Source organism: Halichoerus grypus, chromosome 13, assembly GCF_964656455.1.
Source record: "Halichoerus grypus chromosome 13, mHalGry1.hap1.1, whole genome shotgun sequence".
NCBI classification, from domain to species: domain Eukaryota; kingdom Metazoa; phylum Chordata; class Mammalia; order Carnivora; family Phocidae; genus Halichoerus; species Halichoerus grypus.
Window position 1 is genome coordinate 5,751,254 of NC_135724.1, and position 19,424 is coordinate 5,770,677.

General features: G+C 37.0%; 1 protein-coding gene across 6 annotated transcripts in view; it reads left to right on the forward strand.

Moving 5' to 3' along the window:
* Positions 1-19,424, forward strand: part of NETO1 (neuropilin and tolloid like 1) — a 107,161-nt gene that overhangs the window by 69,530 nt on the left and 18,207 nt on the right. For all 6 annotated transcript variants that reach the window (XR_004920618.2, XM_036102750.2, XM_036102751.2 and 3 more), the window contains exon 7: positions 4,097-4,325. Coding sequence is in view for 5 of the 6 variants with exons in the window: in XM_036102750.2 (XP_035958643.1) it covers positions 4,097-4,325 (229 nt within the window). In the remaining variant the exon portion in view is untranslated. The remainder of the gene's footprint in view (positions 1-4,096; positions 4,326-19,424) is intronic.

Consider the following 19,424-nt stretch of genomic DNA (forward strand, 5'->3'; position numbering starts at 1 on the left):
TTTCTCAGCAGAGAGACTAAAGAGCTTTCTGTAGTTTTCCACCTTCAATAAAACCCATGTCATGTGGTGTTTCCCCCTTGGTGATCTTATGGCACAAGCTTTAAGCTGGGCAGATATCATTTAAATCCTAATATAAGGAAGGCTCTTATATGATGTATCCTAGAGACAGTGTGAGGAAGCTTGATCCCTTTTCCGGCCAATGACAGTTGGTTTTTGCACCAACAGCTCTGCACCCAGTAAACCTAATATCCACTGGCATATTTTATTTCTTTACTTAAATGATTTTTAAAAAATGAAGTTAAAAAAATAATAGAATGCCTCAGAAGTGGAATACATAAAATCTAGTGACTAATTGTTCACTTCCTCTACAAATAGTGTCCTGTCTACTAAGAATGGCCTTTAAATATAGAAGGTGCTTAGACTGCTGTCATTGAACTTCATGTGAGAATACCAATCAGTCACCTCGTATGGAAAATGTGGACACTCTCTGGAGCTGTCAAATGAGAAACCATGGGCTGAATATGCAAATTGCCTTTCTAACTATAGCAGTGCTCTTCTATAAAACAAACTTCTTTCTAAGAAAATTTAAGACACCCATTTATTTCAGAGGGACACATTTATTTTCCACGAATCTCATTTTTATCTGGATTGTCAACATGTTTCCTCGCCCCTCTAGGAAAATCAAAACAGTTTGGCTTTTTGCTGGCTTATTCATTTATTTTGTTGCAGTTTGTTTTCCTTAAGATTATAACTTTCTTTCTGGAATATAAGTCTGTCAGAATTAAAAAAAAAAATTATAGGAGTCTGCACAGTGCTGTACGAGGGAGCAAACCGGCAGGTGGATCCGAGTTCAATACTGATCTGTCGTCACCTAAGGGCCTGCGTCATCTTGAAAAAGTTACTTAGTTTTTCCCAATCTCAGCCTTTTTCATTTTAAAATGGTTATAACAAGTGTCTATTGTTGTTGAGAGATTGGAGTGAAATCATGTGTTAGCACAATGTCTTAAGTTATTGCCAGTATGGGATGCAGATGATAAATTAGCATTTTAAGCTGGCTTTCTAAGTGGGCAGGCACATTAGGCCACTGACTCACTCAACCTGGAAACATCAGGCTCTCAAATATCTTTCTTTCTTAAATTAGTCAAATGATTACTTATTTCTCTCTGTGGGCAGAGTATTTGGTTTTTGTAGCTTTGGAAGGACACTGGAGGGAGGCGTTACTTTAGATTTGACTCCAAAGGACCTTTTTATGTACCCTACTCAAGGTTTTCTCCTGCTGGTAACTATGTATATTTACAATTGTAATTGCATATTCTTTTGAGGGCTAATAACTTTGTTGGGTTGATTGTATGGTATTTGAGAATATAAATATATACTTGATTTTTGTTGCATTTAACAAATTTAGATTATCTAATAATACCCAGATTTTGTAAGTATTTGTATTTTTATAGTGCTTTCAATCTGTTTACTTGTAGTCAGGATTGGGTGATGCAGTGTAGTGAAAAGAGCTTTAAAACAAAAGTTAGGTATTTTAATCCTATTTAAGGCTCCCACATTGATTGCTTCCATCCCTTGAGCAAGCTGTTTTGTTTCTTTTGCTCCAGCTTCCTGGTAAAGGTCATCTGAAAGACCCGATCTCTTTTTATAAATCTGTGTGAAAATTTGAAAAACAAACTACTTAGTGCAAACTTGGAAGGTTTAACATTTTCAGATATGCCTTCTTAAAGGGGACATTTTGGGATTTCCTGGATAGTTTTCAGGAACGTAATATTTGGTTGGGAAGAGTGAAACCCAGATGGATAACGTGAGTGATAGTTGAACTTCTGATAAAATAAAGTAGAACATAACCTGGGAGTGAGGAGCGTGCAGACTTTCTTAGGGCATATGTTTTATGTCTGTAGTGATGCAGTTAAAGTTAGCATCAAGGTGTTGGGAAATTTTAGAATAGCTCCAACTGCAATGTTACAGATTGCCATTGTATGAAAACCTCACCAAGCAAAGCATCATAAAACTCAAGTGCTTTCCACTGTTTCTCAGTTTCTGCCCATTTCTCCCTATTTCTCTGTTGTTCTTCCTCAAGGTTATATGAGCATTTCCTGACTTTGGACTCAACACTTTATTTTTAGTCTGTTCTTTCTTACAAAGTCTGCAGCATACTGTCTTGTGGTTCTCTGACAGTTCAGAGTTATAGTAGAAATACCGTATTTGGGAAATTTTTGCATTTGATTTCCTACTGCAAATAATAAAATGCCAATTATTCTACATAGTTATTATTTATAGCACTTAAAACAGTCTGGCATATAGGGGCCCAATCAATAGTCGATTGGTAGTAAACAAATGAAATCAATAACAAAATAGAATTCTCCAGTCAGTCAGTCATTCACAGATACAAGCCCTGACAAACTCTGATGGAATGCCTAGTATCTACAACACACGGCTTAATGCCTCAAATACAAAAGTGCATGCCACTTCCCCAGCTTTGTAGGAACACACGGTGTAGTAAAAATTTTGTGGAACCTGCAACTGAAGCTTAAGATATGTTCAAAATAATATTTCAGCATAGAGGATGCAGAAAATAATTCTGCCAAGGTTGGGGAGTGGAGGCAGTGAATATTCTGCACTGGGTGTGTAACAATTGAACTGAACCTTGAAAAAACAGGAAGAGCTTAGTAGGCAGAGAAGAAGGAATGGTTACTCACGTATAACTAATGTCCTGTGCATAAAGGATGGCATTTTGTAAAATAAGTATGAAATGTTCAGACATAAGAAGAAAAATTTGCCAGTTCATTGTTTATAAACTTTTTTTTATTGTAACCATTTGGAATGGTTACAATGGAACCAGTTAAAAGATTGTAGTATGATTATTAAATTTGTTTTTTAGAAATAAAACGTTGACGTGGCTGGGCTTTGGGAGTGGACTGGAAAATTAGAACCTTGGACAGATCCAGGCCGGGTGGGAGACTGTTGAAATATCATAGACCTGTCAGCAGAGATGGAAACAACTATTTTGAAGGTCAAATGAACAAGGATCACTGCCCCATTCAGTAAGAACATTGAGGGCAAAAGAGAAATTTCTTTTATTTTCAAAGAATGAAACTTCTAAATTTAAGGCAGACAAACTGAACCTGAGAAATTTTTGTTTTATGGGATTCATAGTTTACGAATAAATAAGCAAAAATGAATGTCGAGTGGAAAGAGATGGATTTTTAGGTGAACACATGTCTTCAGTTTATGCCCATGTTACATTAATAATAGAAGGGTGTATGAGAGGAAATAGCCCATAGCCTTTCATGTTAGAAAACATAAAACACTTAGTAGATATTTGTGAAGGATGCCTTCTTTATTTCAGAGCCATTCCAGATATCCCTCTCATAGTGCACAGATTTTTTTTTTCTTTATATCACTTCTGTCGGTATGACATTGTGTCCATGTGTCGTGGTTTAATGGACACGTATTGTCAACACTGAGCCTCATTCTTTTGTGCACTGGTGTTTCCCTGTGCCTTGAATAGTGTCTGGGACAAAGTCAGAGGCCTGTTCTCTGTTTCATCATCTGAATAGGACAACAAAACTTTATAGAGTAGTCGGGAGTATTTAAAAATAATCTATAGAGTAGGTTGCACAGGGCATTTCTACTCATTAAATGTTAATTTAATTTTTATTTATGTGGACTTCACTAAATGGCTTGACTCTGTGTTGTGGCAAGAATAATCAAAGATTAGCTCTCTTTTTTATTTTATTATTTTTAATATGCTCTACTTCAAAAATGAAACAGTGTGGTTCTGTGAAATGATTTAAACAAAGTGAAATCAGAGACTATCTTTTGATATGATTTCTGTTTTCCTTTAGTAGTAATACAGATTATTTATTAACATACATTTATGTACCTAAAGAAACGAAAATAACATTTGAAAAAAAATACTAAACACGGTTTGATCTTAGTTGTACATCTTACCCTCCTGCTCCCCACAGGGGAAACATCCTAAGTTTGACTGCAATCAAGACTGTCTTGTGAAACTAAAGAGAATGCCTGGTATTTGCTGAACTACTCTCATGTTTTGATTTGAGGAAATTACTATATCTTTGTTATGTTACAGATCTACTTACGCTTCTTGGACTATGAGATGCAGAATTCAAACGAATGCAAAAGGAACTTTGTGGCTGTGTATGATGGCAGCAGCTCGGTGGGGGACCTGAAGGCAAAGTTCTGCAGCACCGTGGCCAATGACGTCATGCTCCGCACGGGTCTTGGGGTCATCCGCATGTGGGCCGATGAGGGCAGTCGGAACAGCCGATTTCAGATGCTCTTCACATCCTTTCAAGAACGTAAGATTCTCTGCACTTGACTGTTTGTCCTTCACGTAGGTCCTAGGCTGCAAGTCCCATCAGCTGCTAGTGGTGTTTCTCCATGCAGTGCGAGCACACTAGGGCATGTCTAACTAGCTCTGAAAGTCACTGAGATTCCCTTTCCTTCATTTTGGCCCAGTGACAGGAGAGAGTTACATATCACATTTTGATGACCTGTTTCGGCACAGACATCATAGCCGTGTTTAAGACAGCTCACTGTTCAACCGCGAAATGATGATTTTGTCTTTGGTTTAGCTCTTACGAAGCATATGGAACTTGAGCAGCTTCTGATGAAGTTTGAGTTTAAATCTTAAAAACCTGCATAAAAATATTTGGTAGGTTCTCTTTAGTAAGCTTCTCTTGCAGTCCCATTCATTGCAAATAGGTCTGAGACGATAGAGTTCCAATTAAAGTAAGGCAAAGAGAAAGAATTGCTTGGGAAGAGAGTAAATAGAAAAAGTTTCAGAAAATATTTAAAATGGTACAATGCGTGATATCCAGAGTTATGTGCAAAGCACAGCAATTTTAGAAAATTATGTTCTAACAAATAATGAGTCATATTAATAGATATATTTGGAATGTTCTTTAGAAACCCTGAATAGCTCATGTTTAATAATTTTATACAAATGAAAAAAAATCCTGAAAAATTCAGTTTTAAGAAATCAGCACCTTGTATTTTGAAACTATATATTTATTAATTAGAAAAAAAAATGCGTTTGAAACCTCCAGGATGTCTCAGTGATAGGCACAGCATGCAGTATTTTTTTTAGTTCATAAATATTAAATATACTGGACAATTCTTTTATATAGTGAAGAGTTTTGGCTTGAAATTCCTCTCTAATTATCCAGTTGGAGAGTTCTAGGACACCAGAAGTACCAAACGTCACTCACTCTTTCTAAATCTTGATACCATCATGGAGCGCATTATCGCGCCCAGTGTTATTGCAGATTTAAGCAGCATGTCGCCATCCTGTCCTCATTTCAGTAGTTGATCAAAATGATAGAGGTAGTGCATCTTTATTTCAGCAAGGTATTGGGCCAAAAAAAAAAAAAAAAACACACACAAAAACACTCTTGTCGTTTTCTTGACTAGAGTAGGAAGAAATCCAGGCTATGAGATAGCACATTTCATGTCCTCACTGCTGATTGCTCCACAGTGGACAATAGCTCTTGACTTTGGTGGGAGGTTAAAGGTGCTTATTCCATATTCTTATCAGTCTTGGGTGATAATATGTTGAGAACTCCTGTCTAATTTAAATGCTACACATATAGAAGGGCTAGCTTCTATGTTAGAGAATATTATCAGGTTTTTAAAAATATCACAAAAGTCTTCAATTTTGATCAAAACTGTACTGTACTGTAAAAAGTAATAGGGAGAAAATGAAATTATATATCCTTAGGTTTCAAATATCAACTAAAACAACAGTAGTATAGAAGAACCCTGACTCCTAGGACTTCCTGAAGTTTCATTTCATTCAAACTCAGTATGCACCAGTACTTTTTTTTAAATAATTGACAAAAAATATCTTAGCAGTATTAAATGATATTAAGGAAAGTGAAATAAACAACTCAAAGGAGACAGTCTCGTGGGAAGCTACACTGGTCAAACTGCAGATTACATAATCTGTTCTTTCCTGGGTTTTATGAATGAGAAGGAGAGAAATCAATTGGAAAAGGCTGAGCAGGATGCAGAAGCAACTAAAGACATGAGACCAGGCCAAAGGAGAAGTGTTTATCTTAGAGATTTTGTTGTTGTTGTTCAAAATGTGATAACTACCTTAGACTTACGTTGGTGATATGGATTAATGTCTGAAAGCTGAGATTTGTTAAATTATAGGGAAACGTCTGAGTGAAATTTAGGAAAAAACATGTCCAGCTCATAGGAACTGTGATTTTCCAAAAATGAATGGATGCCCCATAGAGGATATAGGCTCTGGATGGAGAGTGATCAGTCTGAAAATGGATCATCAAGTGGCGTGGATGGTGGAGGGAATGTCTGTGTTTTGTACAGAAAGGACTGGTAAACTTTGAAGGTCCCATTCAACTCTAACAGTGATTGAGTTCTAGGAGTCTTTTTATTTATTTGTTTGTTTGTTTGTTTATTTATTTTTAAATTTTATTTTATTATGTTATGTTAATCACCATACATTACATCATTAGTTATTGAGGTAGTATTCCACGATTCATTGTTTGCATATAACACCCAGTGCTCTATGAGTCTTTTTAAAATTCTGCTTATGCAAGAAATGGTGAATTATATCATACTGTGCAAATGCCATTAGAAATATTTCTATCTGAGCTAAAAGATAGAGTTTTCATGCATATACATAAAGGATCTCTAGAAATCCTTCAAGTGGGTGGACTTTTCAATGTTGAATTCAGAAAAAACATGGCATTCTTCCTCCGTAGGAGGAAATCACCCCCATCCTTTATGTTCCTGCACAGTGAGATGGGTTATCACTCTCATTTCAATGATAAGTATTACTATAACGTTCTCTGTGATTATCTCATAAATTTTACAATAAGCTTCAATTAGAACAAATTTATCTGCTGTGTCATGTTGCCTATGTAGCTTTTTGACATTCTGCTTTTTCTTGCTTTTTGGGGGGGCTAAAACTGGGTGGAATCTACCATTATCTATGCATAAAATCAAAGTCATTGTGTGATGAAGTATGTGGGGATGGACTAAGTCTTTCTGTATTGAAATCAAAGTATCCCAGATATGAGATGATAATTCCAAAACAACAAGAACTGAACTTCAATCAGTGCTACTACTCAGAAATGAGTAGTTATGCCATTTTAAGGGCTCTTAAGAAATAAAGGAATTCTATTTAGGGAGTTTCAAGTTCCCCAAATGGTATTGTTTTATTCGATATTGGTGGCTAAGAGAGTATTTTTCATTACATTTTTGTTTTTCTTGATGATGATAGGTATAAAGTTTATATAATATATATTATATTCCGGGGGACCTGGGTGGCTTCGTTGTTAAGCATCTGCCTTCGGCTCAGGTCATGATCCCAGGGTCCTGGGATCGAGCCCCACATCGGGCTCCCTGCTCAGCGAGAAGTCTGCTTCTCCCTCTCCCACTCCCCCGGCTTGTGTTTCTTCTCTCTCTTTGTCTCTCTCTGTCAAATAAATAAATAAAATCTTTAAAATACATATATATATATATATAATATATGTATATGTAGTTTATGTATAATATAATTATATAATACGTATATAATATTCATATTTAATGTGTATTTCTCTAATTTTACTCCATACACACCCACACACATATGGAGTAAAGATTAAAAGTGTAAAATCAATGAACAGCTTTGTCTTACTCAATTAATAAGGAACCACCTTGCTGTTTTTCTTGGTTCCTTAATTTTTTTCTTGGTTCTCAACATTTATTAGGTAATATCCCCAGCCCAGTGTTGAGAAGTGCTTATAGCATATTCAATAATATTCTAACATCTATCAAAAGGTCTTGTATTGGGACCATATGATGTAATTTTTTGAGTATAATTGACACCCAATGTTACATTAGTTTCAGGTGTACAACTTAGTGATTTGATAAGCTTACCCATGATGCTGTGTTCACCACAGTGCAGCTGCCATCTGTCCCATTACATCCCTGTTATAGTATCACGGACTATATTCCTTATGCTGTGCCCCTTATTCCATGACGTATTCATTCCATAACTGGAAACCTGTATCTCCCACCCTCTTCGCCCATTTTGCCCAGCCCCCACCCCCTCCCTATCCATTTATTCTTTGTATTTATAGGTCTGATTCTGCTTTATGCTTGTCATATTTTTAGGTGTTAAAGGACAGCTTAGGGACCATCTATTTCAGTCCCAAACATTTTGAGAATTGAAACAGAATAAGAAAAGATCCAGGAAGTTAACTGAACTTCCCTGCACACCCTCAACTCCCTGCTTAGTGATTGAACACTACTGTGGCAAGGATTAAAGACCAGACTTCTAAGCTCATAAGTTCTCTTGTGGATAACTTTGTCACTTGTAAGGAATGGACAGAGCTCCCATTTTCTAAAGGTGATGATGATAAAGATGGTGATAACAATAGGTAGCACTTATACATCACTCGTATAGCTCAGATATGTCAGCACGGGTTTATATGCTTTACAAACTGAAATTTGATCCTTCTGTCCTATCTGTTGCACCTTATGTCTACATGTTATACGAACATGCTATGATCACACAGTACATGAACATGCTATGATCATACAGTACATGAAACTCATCTGGAGACCAATGGAAGCAAATAGAAATATATTTTCAAATCATCGTATTTTTGCATAGGTATCTGAATAAATTACAGAAAAGGGAAAGAATATGTAGAGGGAGAGGAGAGAGAGAATCTCAAGCAGACTCCCTGCTGAGCATGGAACCTGATGCGGGGCTCGATTCCACGACTACGAGATCATGACCTGAGCCGAAATCAAGAGTCGGTTGCTTAACTGACTGTGCCACCAGGAGCCCCTGAATCACTTTTTATAAGTCATTGATTTTGCTCTAAAGAATCACTCAATTTTTTAGAAATTTGATTATAGTTAGTATAATTTCAATATTAAACATACTTAATATATGAAAATTCATAACCAATTATGATGGAACTGTATAATATACATAATGGAAATATTAGTGAAATGTGTTCAAATTGAGCTGCCTGCCAAACTTTTTGAGCTTTTTCTGTGTGACATACATTTGCAAAAACTAGAATGGATCAATAAATAAGTAATATCTAGTTTTGACTTCTGAAATTCTGTCTTTAGCTGCTCTTCTTTCATTTAAAGGTTTTGCACAATAAAATCTTAATCACTTAATACTTATTTAATGAATAGCATATTTATGTTAAAAACAGACACATAAAGGGATGCCTGGGTGGCTCAGTTGGTTAAACGGCTGCCTTCGGCTCAGGTCATGATCCTGGGGTCCTGGGATCAAGTCCCGCATCGGGCTCCTTGCTCAGCGGGGAACCTGCTTCTCCCTCTGCCTGCAGCTCCCCCTGCTTGGGCTCTCTCTCTCTCTGAAAAAAAAAAAAAAAAAAAAAATATTTGAAAAAAAAACCAGACACGTAAAAAGGGGTGAAAAACAAACCATCCATTTTAAGGTTGTAGCATGTTGTTTACGATAATTTGCTAAAATGAGAAATTTAATTTTGTATTAATTTGTGGCAAAGACTATATCAGGTATAAACTATAGATTTATTTACAATGAATACATACATACAATAGCATCTAAATTAGAAGGAAAATTGAGTTGAAGAATTCTGTGGAAGGCAGAATTTTGAGATGAACCAAAAGAGTCCCACCTCTTGGTGTAGAAGCTGCTCACATCCCTTTCCCTTTGAGGTAGGCAGAACCCATGAATACCTTGGGATATCATTCGGTGATTCAGTTGTATTCTGTGGCAAAAGTTATTTTGCAGATGTAAATAAGGCTCTTAATCAATTGACTTGGAGTTCACCAAAAGGGAGATTATCTTGGGCAGACCTGAGTAATCAGGTGAGCTCTCTGAAATAAGGTGAAGCATGAACTGCTGACCTGCAGGAAGAATGCAGACAGGTATGTTGTGAACTGCCTGCCTGTTAGAGGGGCAGACTCAGGGAGCTCAGTGCATCCCTGGCCAACAACTCTCAAGAAAATGGGAACCTCAGTCATACGACTACAAGGAAGTTATTTCTGCCACCAACAACTTCCAGAGGTGAAAGGTATGCCTCATGGATCTTCCGGTCAAACAAAAGGGCATCCAGGAGGACAAGGGCCATGACCCTCAGCCACCTCAGCAGGAGACAAGGAGAGACACAGGATTGTCTCTGAGACAGTTTGGGTAAGCATTTGTCCAAGGGTAAAACCCAGTGAATTTCAAGCAAGGGCCACGGGGTTCTTGAGGAAATCATTTTAGCAGAAACACTTTCAGTTTGGACTGAAAGGGGTGGAGTACCAATGGGAAGATACCATCGGAACCCCAAAATTCTTGTGGCAGGAAGCCATCGGATAAAATTGCTCAACTGCAAACGTGTGTCACCTTTCAAAGAAAGGAAGAATGACTCCAAGAGCAGCACCAAGAGCCTGGAAGTTGAAGCCCACAGCAGCAGAGGGCTTTTCCTAAAACTGGAAACATAGTCCAGAGAAATCCAGCATTTATCCTGCTGAACTTTAAAACTATTACTATTTACTCTCCATTGTCCCTATCTCCAACCAGAATCTCTATGTCCATTATGCTGTGCCTCTCCCACCACTGTGTGCTGGAGTGCCGGGGTAGGTGGCTTGTCTCTTTGGATCCCTGGGTCCATGGGTGGAGGGGAAACGGACGCTGGGGCTGCAGTTCAAGGACAGCCCCCAGGAGCCTCTTCTGCACCACATTTAGATGGTTTGGATGTGAGGTTTGGGACTTTGGTGCTGCATTGCAATGATACTCCTGGGAGTATCAGAAAGGGAGAATCTATTTTGCATCCATGAAGAAAGTAGAGCACTGGGGGTCAGTGGGCGGGCTGTGATGGGCAGAATTTTGTGATGACTCCAATATTTCCACCTCCTGCTGTGCGGGCCTTGTAAATACCCCTCCCCTTGTGTGCAAGAAAAATCTGTGCATATCATGGGATGTCGTGTTATATTTTGTGATGTCATGTTATATCTCTCTATATATATTTTGTGGCAAAAAGTATTTTGCATAAGTAGTTACAGTCCCTAATCAGTTGGTTCTGAATTAATCAAAAGGGAGACTATCCTAGTGGGTTTGACTATACACAAAAGAATATTGGTAATAGTCTTTAAGCCCTTTTAAAAGAAGGTGGAAAGGTCAGGGATGGAAGAAGTTAGAGGCATTCTAAGCTGTAACAAATACTCCTACAGCCTTAAAGAAGGACGCTGACCTGTTGTAGAGGAGGCCAGGTGGCTGAGCATGGTGGGTGGGCTTTGGGAGCTGAGAATGTTGCCCGGTTGAGAACCAGGAAGAAAGGAGGAGCCTCAGTCCTACAATCCCAGAGACTGAGTTCCTCCAACAACCTGAATGTGCTCAAAAGGGACCCGCATGCTCCAGATGAGCCCCAGTCCACCTGCCTCCTTGATGTTGGCCTTGTGAGACCCTGAGGAGAGAACCTGTTCAACCCACACTTCTGACTCACATAACTATGAGATACAAGTGGGTGTTGTTTGAAGCCAGTAAGTTTGTAGTAATTTGTTACTCGTCAATAGAAAACCAAAACACCTTCCTGTTGTAATGATGTGCACTTCTGAGTGCAATAGATAATCCAGATGTCCATCCACATGTTACTTGCATATATTAACTAATACATTACTATTTATTAACTGTTCATCTCTGTTGCTAGATTTGGTAGTTGAGATGTGGCAAAGTAGAATGGTAGGAAACATATAAAAAATAATCACTCCAACACCAGCTTGACCCTAAAAGTTGAGTAACCACTACTATGTTATTAACCTAGTCACCAGAGTTTTCATTTTGATACTTACTTGTATTCTTTCCTTTGTACTTTTATTCCTTCCACAAGCATGTGAGCACCGAGGCACAGAGATGAAGGGACAGGTGCCACCACACTCACTCAAACTAAACTCCAGCGTGTTACTCACTTCAGAAAATGTGCATTTATATCTGGTCCTCTGCGCCACACTCTCACCATGTACTTCCTCAGTTTCTTTAGTAAATTATCCACTGAGACACTGTATTCTAAAACGCCTGATTCGTTTCTCATAGGGGATTTTTCCTCTCTCTCCAGCATTTGTTTAGATTAGTAGGATCTTTACTCTTCTGCCACAGCGATCAGTTATGATTTCACAGTTCAGTTTTATTATCCTTTCTTGTCTGGAGCCTACTTTGGTGTTCCATCTTCCTCTTGCATACACAATTTACATTCTGTCCTCGATAGTGCACATTCCCAGTTTTGCAATATACAAGTACGCTTGTCATAGGACCTCCATAAACTAAATCTGGTGGACCCTAAGGTGGGAAAAGTATATAGATATTTAATTATGAATGTAAAATGCACCAAGTTCAGTAGCACTCTGAGATTATACACCAGAAAATATTGATGATGATAAACTCACAACAGTAATATTCAATTTCCTCTCTAGGAAAAGCAAGGCCAAACACATTTACAAGTTTGGGGTAAATGGTAAGATTCAAAAGCATTGTATTTACGTGTTTTTCATTCAAGGAGAAAAAATGGTATTTGTTATGGGAAGCAGTGTTACCAATTATGACACAGACTAAAATGTAAAGTGATGTGTTTCCTGGTAGAGATCTCCATGCCTCACTCTTATGACTTGGTGTGTTTTTAAAAGTTTAAGACTACTTTATTAATATAGGAAATATTTAAAAGAAGGTGGAAAGGTCAGGGATGGAATATAGGAAATATTTAGGAAATATTTATTAATATTTTATTAATTTATTTATTAATAAATTTATTTATTAATATAGGAAATATTTAGTTATATCTGTCCTACAGCTGAATCAATACCAGATGGCATAGATTGAAAGATCAATAATACACGAAATAGGCTGGGAAAATTGCTGCATATGTGTCCTATTTTGGCATGTCTTTCTAAAGCAGACATAAAACATTTACAGATAAGGGAACATATCGTATATATAAATATACAAAATTTAAGGTACGTATTATTATAAAAACATAATTAAAATTAAAAAAGGAAAAGCTGAGTTGAGCAATTGGCCACAGAAACAACAGGCAGTGGGTAAATATTCTTAACTGATAAGGAATAGATTTTGTAAGATGATTTAGAGAAAGTTATATAAGCATACCATAAGAAAATGGGGCAAATAAGGTGAAAATTAATTCCCAGAGGAGCATAAATGGACTGTTGGTACAGGAAACACGCACCTATCTGTAATAGTGAACAAAGATGTAAATTTTGATAAGACAAAGACCTAATTTTCATCTATCAAATTGCTTAAAAAAAATAGCAATAATAAAATACCCAGTTTGGGAGGTGGTGTAGTAAAATGAGAATATATGTATGCTGGTAGAAAAGAGGACGTTTTCTGAAGGGCAATTTAGCGGTATCTACCAAATTCTCAAATAGGTTTACAAAATTTAAAAAAAGGTGCACCTGGGTGGCTCAGTTGGCTAAGCATCTGACTCTTGGTTTTGGCTCAGGTCATGATCTCAGGGTCCTGGGATAGTACCCCATGACGGGCTCCATGCTCAGTGCAGAGTCTGCTTGATATTCCTTCCTCTCCTTCCTCTCCCTCCCCCTCCACTCCTCCCTCCACTTGCATGCTCTCTCTCTCTCTCTCTCTCGCTTGAGATTATTTGATTAATTTGAGAGATCTCAAATAAATAAGTAAAATCTTTAAAAAATAATAAAAAAATAAAAACTTTAAAAAATAAGGTCTCTCCTGTTGATCTAAAAAATTAACCTAAGAATATATATATTACTGGCAGGTATGTTTAGAGTCTTTTAAAAAAATGAAACTTGCTTAAGTTAATGGTTAAATGGTTCTTGGAACATACATATATTCTTTTCACTCTTAAGATGATTTGTGTTAGACTGATACTAACATTGAGCTATGTGAAAAAACAAAATTTTAAAAGCAAGTAGCAAACAAAACACAGTACAAGCATACGTTTGTCAACATGTGTGATAAATGTTTAATATAGAGTGTCTATTATATATACAATGCATGTGTGTAGAACACAATGCAATTAAGATAGTAATAGTGATTATTTTTAGGTGATGAGGTTTTTTGATTCTTAATGTTTTATGATTTTTCTACAATGAACAGCTTTTTTTGGTAAACATTTTTTAAAGCAGTAAATATAACTTTGATGTGACTTTGGTATGACTTTCTGAAGGGATTTATTAAATCCAAGAAAACAAGAGTATATATGTAATATATATATATAAATTTTAAGTAGGCTCCACACCCAATGTGGAGCCCAATGTGGGGTTTGAACTCACAACCCCAAGATCAAGACCTGAGCTGAGATCAAGAGTTGGACACTTAATGAACTGAGTCATCCAGGTGCCCCATATTTACATTATTTTCTGTATGGAGAAAATCAAGACACATCTACAATGTCAGGAAGTGATAACTGATCAAGAGTTTTTTTGGGGGGTGGTAATTATGCCAACAGGTGAGGACAGATCACTATCTAATGACCTGTTCTTTTAGATTAGATAATTACCATGATCTACACTAGAATTTCTCTACTTTTTAACCTCCAAGTCCCTCTCACCTGATGGCTTGTATATGGCACAACAGATGCTGAGGGGAAGCCTACATTTTTGTAATGTCCTTAGAGCACTAGAGGTCATGTAGTCCTTCCTCTCCTGGGTGACGTGAGTAAATCTTTGAGTTTGTGCTAATGTTTGAAATGTTGTAAGTAGTTAGAAAATGTTGCTTTTGATCCATTTCACACATCGGGATTCAGGAGTTGCAGCGTGTCCTGGTTGAAAACCATTGCCCTTCCACGTCAGAGATCTCATTCTTCGCTTTTCCCATTTCTGACCTTCCCTGACCCTGTTGCAATGTTGTGTGGCCATATGTACATCTACAGGGGCTGGTGGATCGTGTTCTGATTACCCTAAGAAGTGAGCTACTAGGTGTAAATGGGTGTATTAGCTTCATTCCTATTGCTCCTGTAACAGATTACCACAAATTTAGTGCTTAAAACAATACAAATCTATTATTCAAAATAGATTTATCTGGGCTGAAACCATGGTGTCAACAAGGCCGCCCTCTTGGGAGGCCATAGTGAAGAGTGCATTCCCTCACCTGTCCCAGCTTCTAGAGCTGTGTCCCTCCCAGTGTGTGGGTTTTGGCTCCTTCTCCTTCAAGGCCAGCAAGGTAACCTCTCATCTCTCTTTGCTTCCTTGTTATAGCATGCTCTGTCCCTTGAAGCTCCTCCCTCCCTCTGTAAAGGCACCTGTGATTTCATCGGCCCTGTCTGGATAATCCAGAATAATCTCCACATTTTGAAGTCCTTAATCACATCTGCAAAATCTCTTTTGCATATAAAGCAACATTCACAAGTTCTGGGGTTTAGGATGTGGGCATCTTTGGGATCCATTATTCATTTTACCACAGTAGACTTGATGTTCCTATTTTGTTTTTATTTGATTTGTTTTTAGTAAACTGATGTGCTCTTCATCTGAAATTATGAAAAAAATAATTTATTCGACTTGAAGACCAAAGGTACACGATGCCAAGTGGTAATGGTGTATCTAAACATGTGTCCCTTTTATGTCCTACTACTGAGTAAATATTCTTCTATATAATGAAATTATTTAAAAATTAAATATTTTTATCACTATAGAAAAAATACAAAGAGGGAATGGATCATAAATATATAATTTTGGCAAGTATATATGTGTTTAGAACTGTAAAATTAATGTTAGACATTTTGCAAAACAAAATTACAAATCATCTGAATAAACAGTTTTTTGTTGTGAAAAAAATCGAAATTGGTGGCAGTCAATTAATTCTGCTCCTTTCTTACCTGTAACACCTTGACTTTAAGCCTCAATTTCTTTTCCAGAAAATGAAGGAGGCATTATAGAGCAGCTGTGAGTTTTAAATATGTGTTCAGAACAGAGCAAATGGTGACAACTATCCTGTCGATTAATGGGATAATAACATACTGAAATTTTCATAGTCAGTAGTTTCTTACTTGCAAATGTAATGAGGACTTTGAGCAAGGGATTATAATATAAAATTGTATAGTCTGCCAGGGACCCCTCCTTCTTTTTAAGCATGTGGTTGAGTCCAACTGGAGCATAAAGAAAACAACTATCAGAAATATTTCAATATTTGAAGTTAATTATTGATGGACATTTATTATTGACTTGAACTCAAATTATGTTTTTAAAAAGTATGCACATAGATATACAGGTCAGTGGAATAATTAAAATTTAAAATCAATTTCCTTGAGTGATTTTTTAAAGACTAAAATATTTAAATAATGTTAGTTTCTATGTGTATTTGTTGAACTACTTAGAAAATTTTGCAGAATTTTCATTGAACTTTTTAGATCAACGTTGTCTTTAGTTAAGTTGTCAGTCTGCCAGGGAGCCTGTGGACAAGAATAAAGGCAGTAAATTCCTTGTAATTTTTGGTAGGATCCTTGGGGATAACATACATTGATTTCTTTGATTTTGGCTTTACAGCTACGGTAGTTTATGTCTACCACTGAAAACAGACTGTATATAGTTGTTGTATGCAGACAGAAAACTATCATTCTAAATTGTTAGACTTTGAACTAGGAGAATCACAAACTCGAGGTTATGGCGGTCCCTGTTTTCTCCACTCTAATCTTTCTTTACTTCAGTTCCCACTTTTGGGACTTGGCATGTTCGACAATGAAACCAAGTATAATAGCTTTAACAGACAGTGTGTCCAACCAGCTGTTGCAGACATGTGCACAGCAGTCATGAAAATAAAGCCTGAGACACATGTCCAAATAGTAATAATAATCAGAGTACAGACCCCAAAGAACTATAATATCCTCCTTACGGTCATTGCAGTCCTGTCTAATTACAGACGATGGATAAATCATCATGTAGCTGACCCAAGGCAGATGTAATTATAGTATACAAATGTATGCCCATTCTTAGAATCAAACAAAATGGATAAGATCATGATGTGGCTCATGTCCTATGTGAGGAAAGAAATGGCCTCTATCTATGGAATATAATTTTTTCATGAAGATGCTTTTCTTTCCCACTATAATGTCTTTTTGGAGCCATAGCAATACGTGATTCTAGCAGAAAGATTGGGGGAATCTAATAAATGTGAGTGGGATTAAATTGAAATTTGTGAATAGATTTTCTTGTATTTAAAAAAAAGAGATTAAAATGTATCTTAATAATACTGGATATTTTGACAGATAACTAAGTCACATTGGAACATGGAGTTTTGGAGGCAGATATTGATCTTTCAAAAAAATATATGAAGATGATAAAGGAGATGAAGAGAAGAGGGACAAATCTATTTCTGGCCTGAAATCTGGTCAACATTTTTCAAATAAAATGTCATTTTCCTTAACTGCATAGCCTGAGGGCCCTTTTAAGTTTAAAATATGGTAGCAGGGGAAATTTTTCCATTTATTTTAGGGAAAAACAAAACATTTGTTTTGGGGACAATTCTGATGGCCAAATATATTTAATTTTTTTTACATTTTATTTTTCTGTAATTAGAATATCATGATTAAAAATGGTACTTAGCAGCAAGCTATACACTTCTGAATCCAGTTTTTGAAGTTTTTGAATTCTTACTCAGATGCTTACTCATAATTGATATCTCTGATGTTTTAGATATTTTCTTCCCTTTAGTTCATTAGGAAAAGTTTAGCTCTTTCTTAGAAATTAAAATAATTGTCAGAATTTAATGGGAAGTTGGCACTCCATATCCATCTTACTGTTGAAAAATTTTTGTTCTGATATCTGTCCATCAACAGTTATTTATTAAGCATCTCCAAAATGACATGTGTTATTCAAAGCCCAAGTGATAAAGCAGTGAACAAGGCAACTGCCTTGCTTTACATTTTTATAAGAGGAGGGAAAAGATGTACAGATAAGTTAATTAAAGAAGATAAACTCAAGTCCTCATAAGTATTGTGGAAAAACAACAACATTGGGTAACATGGTGGAGAAGGGTGTGAATCTGGGTGCCCCGTGATTATGGTGGGTGACGCTGGAGTCCAAGAGGCAGCTGGGTCGAGATTTTGGAGGAGCAGAAGGGGTACTGAGGAGTTTGGGATTTAATCTAACTTTTTAAGTAAGGTTTTGGAGTGTTTGAAATGGGTGAACCATGGTCTGATTTATAGTTTTAAATGACCAAGTTTCCTCAGGCTGCTGTGTTTGCAGATCTGCTTATAGAAGAGCAGTTGGTGACAGATGGCAGTGAGCCACTTGTACCAACTGAGATCACAACAAGAACTTGGTAGGTAGATTGATGGTAGATAGATGATAGATAGATAGATAGATAGATAGATAGATAGATAGATAGATGATAGATAGATGATAGATAGGCCTGACACAGCTAAAGGCCTTTTGGATGTGGGTTTTGAAGGAGAAAGGACTCAAGAATGACCCCAACCCTTCAATGTTGACAGCCAAGGGGATGGGGATAGTCCTGTCCCTTATTAATGTCAGGAAGGTGTGAGGGGAAGAATGGGGTGGGGGAGGTGCAGTTAAAGAGGATTAAGGTGACAGATGTTTCTTTCTTTTTTTTTAATTATTATTTTTTTTATTATTATGTTATGTTAATCACCATACATTAATTACATCATTAGTTTTTGTTGTAGCGTTCCATGATTCATTGTTTGCACATAACACCTAGTGCTCCATGCAGAATGTGCCCTCTTTAATACCCATCACCAGGCTAACCCATCCTCCCACCCCCCTCCCCTCTAGAACCCTCAGTTTGTTTCTCAGAGTCCATAGTCTCTCATGGTTCGTCTCCCCCTCCAATTTCCCCCCCTTCATTCTTCTGTAAGCCTATCCAGCCATGTTCCTTTTGAGATGGTACTTAGAATCCCAAGTGGAGATGTTATGTAGGAATTTAATAGTATGGTATAAAGCTGGACCTCAGATGGGAGTCGGAGCTAGAAGGGTGAGCCCAGGAGAAAATAAGAGTGTCAGAGGCTTTGAGTCTGCTGGGATCCCCTAGGGGAAGGCTGTGGATAGAGAAGAGAAGGGTCCTCTGGTGATGGCCCTGGAGACTTGACTACAGGGTTCTGAGAGGCAGAGGGAAAATCTTCTCTGTCATCTAAATTGATTAAAATTATTATTAAATAAAAGTAATTGAGTTTCCAAGTATGCTAGATCTTGCTCTTTAGTATGAATTCATTACTTTAAATATATAATGCGGATATGTATCACATTTACATATTTATGATAAATTTAAGCTTTATTTCCATCTCCCAGGCAAAGAAAGTGATAGGCTCTAGAGCATTTTGAGTGTCAGAAAGTTTTAATAAATCAGTGTCTTCAAGGCAGATAAAAGCTGAATTCAAAAATGGAAGCAAGGACATGTGAGTGTACTCCAAGCTACGTTCTCATCCTCCGCGGCTCCACGCATTTCTGTG